The 10,857-nt window shown below is 34.6% G+C and overlaps 2 protein-coding genes across 7 annotated transcripts; both read right to left on the reverse strand.

The window, feature by feature from the left end:
- Nucleotides 1-1,717: 1,717 nt before the first annotated feature.
- On the reverse strand, nt 1,718-8,572 carry LOC130647513 (uncharacterized). 2 transcript variants are annotated; one of them, XM_057453394.1, is made up of 2 exons: nt 8,433-8,572; nt 1,718-3,063 (listed from the first exon to the last, which is right to left on the reverse strand). In XM_057453394.1, the coding sequence occupies exon 2, from the start codon at nt 3,043-3,045 to the stop codon at nt 1,744-1,746; it is 1,302 nt and encodes a 433-aa protein (XP_057309377.1). In that variant the 5' UTR covers nt 3,046-3,063; nt 8,433-8,572; the 3' UTR covers nt 1,718-1,743. The 2 variants fall into 2 exon arrangements, with proteins under 2 accessions (XP_057309377.1, XP_057309376.1); XM_057453393.1 differs by lacking the exon at nt 8,433-8,572 and adding an exon at nt 3,180-6,210.
- Nucleotides 6,361-10,581, reverse strand: LOC130647511 (uncharacterized). Of its 5 annotated transcripts, none has more exons than XM_057453391.1 (3): nt 9,929-10,177; nt 8,877-8,938; nt 6,361-8,755 (listed from the first exon to the last, which is right to left on the reverse strand). In XM_057453391.1, exon 3 carries the CDS (start codon nt 8,752-8,754, stop codon nt 7,618-7,620), a length of 1,137 nt encoding a protein of 378 aa, XP_057309374.1. In that variant the 5' UTR covers nt 8,755; nt 8,877-8,938; nt 9,929-10,177; the 3' UTR covers nt 6,361-7,617. The 5 variants fall into 5 exon arrangements, with proteins under 5 accessions (XP_057309374.1, XP_057309375.1, XP_057309372.1 ...); XM_057453392.1 differs by lacking the exon at nt 9,929-10,177 and adding an exon at nt 9,046-9,603; XM_057453389.1 differs by lacking the exon at nt 9,929-10,177 and adding an exon at nt 10,206-10,581 and having other exon boundaries at nt 6,361-8,938.
- Nucleotides 10,582-10,857: the final 276 nt, after the last annotated feature.

The raw sequence follows: 10,857 nt of genomic DNA on the forward strand, positions 1-10,857 counted from the left end.
CTTCTGTTGGATAAACTGAACATTTTGATCAAAAAATTATATAGGATCAAAAATTTGAAAGGAAATAAGGAAATATAGAGTTTTTATTTTTAGAAATTCGTTAACCGGTTTCTCTTGTGTAGAGCTTGATAGGTTGATCAAGAAAATGTATAAGACCATTACCGAACGGTTACAAAGAAATTAAGGTTGAAAGGTTACTTTAATGACGTCATCAAGCCGTCCTTTCCGAAACGGGTTGGTTCGCTCAGCTATAGGAAATTAGTCCAATTTTGGTCCCATACGATCCCTAGTTACCCACGCAGGAGATTCCATCCGTTATTTTCACCCTTTCCATGTTATTCCTCCCAAAAATTATAAGTGTGCTGTAATTGCTCCATTAATTTAATTAAGCTGTTGACGTTAAATCAGTGTTATTGAAGACGCGACATTCAATTTGTTTATTGAAATCAGTGTTATTGAAGACGCGACATTTAATTTGTTTATTGAAATCAGTGTTATTGAAGACGCGACATTTAATTTGTTTATTGAAATCAGTGTTATTGAAGACGCGACATTTAATTTGTTTATTGAAATCAGCGTTATTGAAGACGCGACATTCAATTTGTTTATTGACATTTGAGACATGCATTTTTCGGCAACGTCAAAGGAAAATAACCACATCTATTTAGCCTCTTTAGAACATTGTGGTGATTTAGGTTTAAGGATTAAATTGTAAAAAAATGTCATTTTTGGAGCTAAAGCGTTGTTTAAAATATATTTGTTACAAGCAATTTAGCATTAGCTAGCTATCTAGCATAAAGTTTCTTCTCTGTTTTCTATATTTTCTTGCCAATTGTTATTTGTCTCCTCTTACCTAAGTCTATCCTACAACTGTCTTTCTATCTTGCAAAAGCCTGACCACGATTTTATTTGTTTCTACGAGTCAATAAGCCCCGTGGAAAAATCCACTTAGGCAGAAGGACGTTAAAGAAGATCCGTCGTTTGCATTTTGGTGACGTACACAAAAAACAAATTCGGAGAGGCTGTTGCTTTCAATGTGTAGAGCTTAAACTGCTTATCAAAAAAACGTATAGAATTATGTACTTCTAAGGAACGGTTGAAAAGATATAAGGGTTTCAAGATATTTTGATAACGTCATCAGCCCGTCTGCCCCAAAACGGGTGGTATGATTCAGCCTTAGAGAACTAATCCAATTTGGTCCTTTGTAGTCACCCATGCAGGAGATGACCTCAGTTATGTCCAGCCATTTCCAAAAACATACAGTGCAATGCAATGGCTTCGCCAAATGCTATTGAAGTCAGTGTAATTGTATTGACGTTGTGCCGTGATGTCTAGGCTGTTAACAACTAAGCCGCTATTAACGCTACGTTAATGCCGTAACGTCAGAAACTTTTCCATTTGAGACAAAACTTTTTTGGATACATCAAATGAAGATGAACACGTCTACTTTTTTTGGTACAGACAGACACACAGACAGATACAAGCTTCGTATTATTGCAAGAGACTAGTTAATAAGCCCGTGGAAATATTTACTTACACTCTTTAAGAAGTGAGACACTGAGATTATTGGTATTTTGAATGCTAACTTGCTGAATTATTAAAAATATTAAAAAATTGAATGCCTTCCGGGAATAAGCGCCCTTCCAATTCATCTGAGTAAATAGGGCAGCCCCAATTTCGGCCCTGTATTGCAAAATGATAGGGAAATACATGTGTAGCTAATGATTATAAGCATCATTGAAGTTAATAAACAATAGTAAATGTCTCTTTTACATAATCATTTTTCAGAAAATTCGACATTTCTTCTGTTTCAAGGCAAAACTCGACAAACAAACCATCTTTATGTGGAGTTGGAAGAATCGCAACAAAACCTGGAGTGTCGCTACTAACTATACCAACGGCAGTAGCTTTTCCTAATCCAAAATCAAAATCATACAAGGAATAGTGTGCCAGCGATGAAAGAAGGATATCATTGTGAACTATGCCAGGAAAAATTGGAAGTGATATTTGATTAAACAAACTATGCAGGAATTCCAAGATATAACTTTTCGACATAACGTCATAATTTTGGCGTAAGCGTAAACACACTTCTTCAATAGGCATATCTAAAATTTCTGCCGTTGACAAACGCATACACAGATAGCTAATACCATTTCGAAAGTAATTATTAGGAAGACCAAATGTTTTCCTGCAGTTCACAACAATTGCAGCCATGGAACTTTCACATTTTTTATGCATCCTTGCAGCAACTGTGGCTTTCCATATAATTCCAGTTAGAACATCGTTCTTAGATATATAAACACTATCCCCCAATATTTTTGAAAATTTCATTTGTAAGGAATTCAGTTTTGAAAATGGCACATATAGTCTTAACTTTGTTGTTTTTGCTGTTGTCACGAAATGAGAAGATATACTGCTCAAGAACAAGTGTTTGTACTGATTTTTACGTTCATAATGCACATTTTGTTGCAAGAGATAGCGATTTGTGATATTACTAAATACTCCAATATCACCATGCGTTGTAGCATGCGCCCAGGCGCTTAGAAAATTACATATACCTTGACTGTCACACAATAAATGATGATAATTGACCACTAGAATCAATGATTCATCATTCAGTAAAATGATCTGCGCAACGAGAAGATATGCATCATTATTTAAAGGAAATTCTCGAACTTCAAAAGGAAAAATTTCTTTTTCTGGTAATTTTTTCACTTCGAAGTTGACGTTTTCGACTTCTGCAAAGGAAAAGTTAGCTTTTGATTTGATAATTTTTACACCATGGTTGTCATGATGTAGAATTCCACCTGTTGTTGTGTATTCGATGCTACCACATATCTCGGGATATTCTTTCAGTGTTTTCTTTAATCCTGTTATCATCCTATCGACAGAGAATGGAGTAGCAGTACTGTTTTTGTAAAAATAACAAGTTTTTACATACATTCTGGCTTGACAAAGGTCAGAGATAGTTAATGGAGTTTCGTTGTCTATTTCAGCTGTACCCGGAAGTTTTATGATTTCTTCTGAGATGATCCTAATTTCCATTTAAAGGGCTGCCTCTCTCTAAAATATATTGGAGATTAAAATTAACAATTTTTTTTATGAACAAAGAATAAAAACTTAGCGCATGTACAACTCTTACAACAACAACCACTTTAATTCTGTCAAAAAAAACTTACTCAAACAAAGATTACGCGTCGTTTTGCAGATTCTGTTAGATTGCTTTTTACACGCATTATGATTAACATACAAGGATTTTAAAAAGAAATTCATCCATGTTAATTACCTCATGATCCTGATAAAATAGTTTTGCAGACGCGAGCATTATGGCAGCTGTGACGTGCTGATCTGAAGTGCTGAGTCAAAGATGGTAATTGTCTTCAGGCAGCTACGCCTAATTTGTCAGCTAGGCGTTACTCGGCGTTTGGTTTTGCGCAGCCGATTTAATCTGTTCCGGCACAGCTAAATTTTAGTTTTATAATCTGTTCTGAGCCGAATTTAACACAGCATAGCTCATAATGGGCGTTAGGAGATTTAGCCATATTTTTTCGAATAATTGTGGGCATGTTAAATCTTCTTACTCTTCAACGGGAATTTCTGTTTATGTAAGTTGTTTATATAGTCGGTAGCCAGTGGAAAAATCCACGGGTTCGCCGGTATTTCTCATATCGCATTGCGTGCATCTCGCTACTTGCGGTACTATTTTGTGTGACAGACAGACGCATACTGGTATTATATTATAGACTAGTCAATAAAGCCAGTGGAAAAATCCACTTAGGCACAAGGACAATGAAAAAATAGGTCGTTTTAAATTTTTTGCTTATGTCAGAACTGCAGATATGAAAAAAAATTGGCAAAGTTTAGTTTATTCGTTGCCTGTAATGCGTAGAGGTTAAAACGCTGATCAAAATAATGTATAGGATCATGTGTTTTCGACAAACTCCCAAGGATATAAGGTTTTGAAAATTTTGCTGACGTCAGCAATGGGAAACCCCAAAATTTTTTTAGGAAATTTGTGTACCTGTTGCCTTCATCGTATAGATCTCGAAAAGCTGATCAAGAAAATGTATAGGCTCATGTACTTTTGACAAACGGTTGCAGAGGTATTAGGGTTTAAAAGTTTGTTGATGACGTCACTAACCCGTCCATTCCAAACTCTCATAAATTAAAATAAGGTCATAAACCCACGTAAATTTCCAATCAAATATCTACACCCCCTGTAAAAAAGCTGGCATTATAGCCTCCATGTATATACATGGAGGCTGACAAGCTGACAAAAGTTTAACAGAATGTCAGAAAGAAAACAATAAAATATAACCTAACACACACTTTAAATTTTGAAAAAAATTATTCCATTTGTCATATTGCACATGGTCGCCTGTGAAAATGTGAAAATAATTATACTCTTACGGGCATAAAAACACATTTTACTATCCTGTAAAAGTGCAAGTCTTTGAAAGATTTTGTAGGTAGCTAGCTATAGCTATCTTATATCATAATTTGTGCTTATAAAAGAAGAAAAGTTTGGAAGATATAGATAATTAAAAAAGACGAATAACAACATAAGTCATAGGCGAGAGCTAGATATGGGGATGGAGGCTAAACATTAGCCAGCTAACAGTAGCTAAGACAGTCAGTTAAATATACTTAAACTGGGAACACTTAGCTAAAACTTAAGCTAGTTATTTATTCTTAGTAAGACACATATAAAGAGAAACAACAGTAATGTAAAAATAATAACATTACAGTGAGCAGTAAGTTCCACAAACCAAAGTTTTCCGTTTGTTAGTCAGCTAACAGCTATATTATGTAGCATTTTGAATTTTAGGACAAACACATTAGTTACGCGCCAGGGGAGACATTAATTATGCAACAAAAACATAAACAAATATGGTGGCTAGGTTTTCTTTAAAAAAGCAGTAAAATATAAAACTTCAAGAATTTGAGGCATTTCTTGGAAATGCGAGTCTGCTTGCTCTAGTGATATAAAACTAAACGTCTGAAAACATCAAAGTTCTTACTATTATTGATTTTAAGTCCACTCCAAACTCTAGCCTTTATTTTCTATTTCTAACTTTACTACTTTACTTCTAGCTCTAGCTACCACTTCTTACTTCACTTCTTGGACCTTTCTTTCTCTAAATTACCTTTTCGCACTTTTTTTCCAGACGAAAAAACCCGCTAGCAAAATGGATATAACCTTTTCGGAGACTTCAAAGGAAATGTTGGCTACATCACAGGAAAATAAATACATCCACTTTGCCTGTTATAGACAGACGGACACACCTAGCGTATTATTATAGAGACTAGTCGATAAGGCCCGTGGAAAAATCCACTGAGGTAGTACAAAAATGAAAGAGAAACCTTATTTGAATGTTATTAAAAGCGCGACATTCGGCAAGTTTAAAGAAGAATTAGTTCATCCGCTTAGCCTGTTACAGACTGAAAACCACACACATACACAGTTTCCGTTTTTTATATAAGAATAGCTTGTCTCTTTGTCTCCAACTGGTCATTGGGCATATGTTCTATATTTTAAGGGTTTGAGAGCAGTTCAATAATAGAATTTCCGCCCTCAATTGCGCGAGTTCACGGGCAGGTCGTTCTAAGCCAGGTACATTATTAAACATAGCGAAGAATAAATGAGCGACGATTTTATTACGTTGTGGTGATTTAGGTTTAAGGATAAAATGTTTTCTGATGTTTTTTGAGCTAAAGCGTTTTGTTTAAAATATATTTCTAACTTTAATTCAGCTATTTAACATTAGCTAGCTATCTACCACAAAGCTTATTCTCTAAACTGTTTTCTATATTTTCTTACTCATTTTTATACGTTTCTCTTACCTAATTCTATCCTACAACTGTCTATCTTGCACAAGCCTGACCACTATCTTATTTGTTTTTACTAGTCGATAGGACCGTGAAAAGATTCACTTAGACAGAGGATGATTTGAATTTTGGTGACGTAAGCAATGACCCGTCCATACAAAAACAAAATGTTGCTTTCAATGTGTAGAGCTTGAAACGCTTGTTAAGAAAACGTTTAGAGTCATGTACTTTTGAGGAACGGTTAAAAAGGTATAGGGGTTTAAAGGTATTTTGATGACTTCATCAACCCGTCTGTTCTGAAACGGTTGGTATGAATCAGCCTTTGGGAACTTACCCAATTTGGTTCCTTGTGGCCCCTAGTTACCCATGCAGGAGATGACGTCAGGTATGTCCAGCTATTTCCAAGATAAAAAGCCTTAAACATTAAAGTGAAATGCAATAGCTTCGCCAATTTTAAAAATCTTATTGACGTCAGTGTAATCGTATCGACGTTGTGCCGTGACGTCTAGGCTGTTAACAACTAAGACGCTATTAACGCTACATTTTACATTTTAGAGGAAAATGAACACATCCACCTAGCCTGTTACAGACTGAAAGTCACACACATACTTACATAGTTTCTGTATTTTATATAAAACTAGTTGATAAACCCGTAAATAAATCCACTTGCAATTTTTAAGAAACATGAGACTGAGATTATTGCTATTTTTGACTGCTAACTGGGAAATTACTAAAAAATTGAAAAAATGAAACGCTTCCGCGAAAAAAACGCCCTCCCAGCTTATCCGGGTAAATGCAGCAGGCCTAATTTTATGGAGTTATATATGAGACAATATTCGTGTATGGTTTTCGTCGCGTCGTAAATGCTTTTCGTCGTGTCGTATCTTTCTTCGTGGTGTGGTTTTTGTCGCGTCGTATCTTTCTTTGTGGGATGGTTTAACGTTTCGTCGAGTCGTATTTGTGTTCGTCGCGGCGTATTTCACTTCGTGGCGTATATTACTTCGCGGCGTATTTCACTTCGTGGCGTATTTTACTTCGCGGCGTATTTCACTTCGTGGCGTATTTTACTTCGTAGCGAAAATTTTCATGCTTTTTTAACACAAATTCGTGTAGCGCTTACAAGAAATCCAAGTCACATGAATAAAATGCAGTAAAATAAACAAAACCTTTATTTTAGTGCTAAAAATTATATTCTATTTTTAAGTTAGTTTTACATTTGTGATTATGAAGGAATATTATGTGTTGTGTAAGAGTTTTATGTAATAATTTATGTTTATGTAGTTAGTTTACTTGATTTTTGATATTTTCATCAGAATCCATTTAAACTACAAAATAGATAATAGATTATACAGTGTAGCATGCCTAAAATGTATAGCTAGCTAGCTAAATCTAAGAATGTATCGTTTATTAAAAGAAAATGACAAAAATAATAGCTAGCTTTACCCAGTAGAAAAACCAAAGCCACTAGAAAGAAAGTGAAATATATTGTGTAAAAGCTTCACGAAATTAGTAATTCCGTGTAAAAAAAGCATAACAATTCCGCCTCAAAGTGAAATACCCCACGAAGTGACATACGACACGACGACGCCACGCCGAAAACCATTACGGTGCGAAGAAAACCACACGACGAAGAAAGATACGACACGACGAAAAGCATTACGACGCGACGAAAACCATACACAAATATTGTCCCACATATAACTCCATATAATTTCGGCACTTTACATTCCCTAATAACTATTGCAAAATGATAAGAAAAAAAGCTTATGGTCATAAGCATCATTGGAGTTAATAAACAATGGTAAATGTCTCTTTTACATAATCATTTTTCAAAAAAATCGACATTTCTTCTGTTTCAAGGCAAAACTCGACAAACAAACCATCTTTATGTGGAGTTGGAAGAATTGTAACGAAACCTGGAGTGCCCTTGCTAACAGTACTGACACCAATAGCTTTTCCTAATCCAAAATCAAAATCATACAAGGAATAGTGTGCCAGCGATGTAAGAAGGATATCATTGTGAACTATGCTAGGAAAAATTGGAAGTGATATTTGATTAAACAAACTATGCAGGAATTCCAAGATATAACTTTTCGACATAAAGTCATAATTTTGGCGTAAGCGTAAACACACTTCTTCAATAGGCATATCTAAAATTTCTGCCGTTGACAAACGCATACACAGATAGCTAATACCATTTCGAAAGTAGTTATTAGGAAGACCAAATGTTTTCCTGCAGTTCACAACAATTGCAGCCATGGAACTTTCACATTTTTTATGCATCCTTGCAGCAACTGTGGCTTTCCATATAATTCCAGTTAGCACATCGTTCTTAGATATATAAACACTATCCCCCAATATTTTTGAAAATTTCATTTGTAAGGAATTCAGTTTTGAAAATGGCACATAGAGTCTTAACTTTGTTGTTTTTGCTGTTATCACAAAATGAGAAGATATACTGCTCAAGAACAAGTGTTTGTACTGATTTTTACGTTCATAATGCACATTTTGTTGCAAGAGATAGCGATTTGTGATATTACTAAATACTCCAATATCACCATGCGTTGTAGCATGCGCCCAGGCACTTAGAAAATTACATATACCTTGTCTGTCACACAATAAATGATGATAATTGACCACTAGAATCAATGATTCATCATTCAGTGAAATGATCTGCGCAACGAGAAGATATGCATCATTATTTAAAGGAAATTCTCGAACTTCAAAAGGAAAAATTTCTTTTTCTGGTAATTTTTTCACTTCGAAGTTGATGTTTTCGACTTCTGCAAAGGAAAAGTTAGCTTTTGATTTGATAATTTTTACACCATGGTTGTCATGATGTAGAATTCCACCTGTTGTTGTGTATTTGATGCTACCACATATCTCGGGATATTCTTTCAGTGTTGTCTTTAATCCTGCGATCATCCTATCAACAGAGAATGGAGTAGCAGTACTGTTTTTATAAAAATAACAAGTTTTTACATACATTCTGGCTTGACAAAGGTCAGAGATAGTTAATGGAGTTTCGTTGTCTATTTCGGCTGTACCTGGAAGTTTTATGATTTCTTCTGAGGTGATCCTAATTTCCATTTTTAAGGGCTGCCTCTCTCTAAAATATATCGGAGATTAAAATTAACACTTTTTTATGAACAAAGAATAAATTAAGCGCATGTACAACTCTTACTTTTCATAAAAATAATAATATAATGTATTTACTTCATTATTCAATGAGTTCTGTACCTCTCAAGCAAGTCAGATCTTTGTATTTATAAATAATGCAGTACTTTGCCAGTTGGTCTGACTTTTAAAATACTTGAAATTTGACTAATATTACAACAGCAAGAACAACAACAACAACCGTAATCATATAGATCTTTAAAAGCTGATCAAGAAAATGTATAGGATCATGTACATTTGACTAATGGTTGCAGAGATATTAGGGTTTAAAGGTTTTTTGATGACGTCACTAACTCGTCCATTCCAAACTCTTATAAATTAAAATAAGGTCATAAACCCACGTAAATTTCCAATCAAATATCTACACCCCCTGTAAAAAAAAACTGGCATTATAGCCTCCATGTATATACATGTGGAGGCTGACAAGCTGACAAAAGTTTAGTTTAACAGAATGCCAGAAAAAAACAATAAAAAATAACCTAACACACACTTTAAATTTTGAAAAAATTTATTTCATTTGTCATATTGCACATGGTCGCCTGTGAAAATGTGAAAATAATAGTAGTCTTATGGGCATAAAAATACATTTTACTATCCTGCAAAAGTGCAAGTCTTTGAAAGATTTTGTAGGTAGCTAGCTATAGCTAGCTTATACATCATAATTTATGCTTATAAAAGAAGAAAAGTTTGGAAACTAAGGTAGCTAGCTATAGATAATTAAAAAAGACGAATAACAACATAAGTTGTAGGTTAGAGCTAGACATGGGGATGGAGGCTAAACATTAGCCAGCTAACAGTAGCTAAGACAGTCAGTTAAATATACTTAAACTGGGAACACTTAGCTAAAACTTAAGCTAGTTATTTATTCTTAGTAAGACACATATAAAGAGAAACAACAGTAATGTAAATATAATAACATTACAGTGAGCAGTAAGTTCAACAAACCAAAGTTTTCCGTTTGTTAGTCAGCTAACAGCTATATTATGTAGCATTTTGAATTTTAAGACAAACACATTAGTTACGCGCCAGGGGAGACATTAATTATGCAACAAAAACATAAACAAATATGGTGGCTAGGTTTTTTTTAAAAAAAGCAGTAAAATATAAAACTTCAAGAATTTGAGGCATTTCTTGGAAAATGCGAGTCTGCTTGCTCTAGTGATATAAAACTAAACGTCTGAAAACATCAAAGTTCTTACTATTATTGATTTTAAGTCCACTCCAAACTCTAGCCTTTATTTTCTACTTCTAACTTTACTACTTTACTTCTAGCTCTAGCTACCACTTCTTACTTCACTTCTTGGACCTTTCTTTCTCCTAATTACCTTTTCGCACTTTTTTTCCAGACGAAGAAACCCGCTAGCAAAATGGATAGAACTTTTTCGGAGACTTCAAAGGAAATTTCGGCTACATCAAAGGAAAATAAACAAATCCACTTTGCTTGTCACAGACAGACAGACAGACACACTTGGCGTATTATTATATAGACTAGTCGATAAGACCCGTGGAGAAATCCACTTAGGCAGATGTGCAATGAAAAAATAGGTTGTTTTAGATGTTTTGCTGACATCAGTAAAGAAGATCTCAAAAAAATTAGAGAAATTTATTTTATTCTTTTATTGTAATGTGTAGAGGTTGAAACGCTGATCAAAATAATGTATAGGACCTAGGTTTGGGAAACTTGCCCAAATTGGTCCCAGGTGGTCCGTAGTTACCTAGTGAAAAATCATTGACGTCACCACTTCGTTTCCAAGTTTTTTTGGCCTCAAAGTTTTAAATGCACTGTAATGGTTTCACTAATCTAGCTGAGCTGAACTAGGTACAAACCGCAGAATCTGAAGTAACGTCGCA

The sequence above is a fragment of the Hydractinia symbiolongicarpus genome, chromosome 6 (assembly GCF_029227915.1).
Source record: "Hydractinia symbiolongicarpus strain clone_291-10 chromosome 6, HSymV2.1, whole genome shotgun sequence".
Taxonomy (NCBI): Eukaryota; Metazoa; Cnidaria; class Hydrozoa; order Anthoathecata; family Hydractiniidae; genus Hydractinia; species Hydractinia symbiolongicarpus.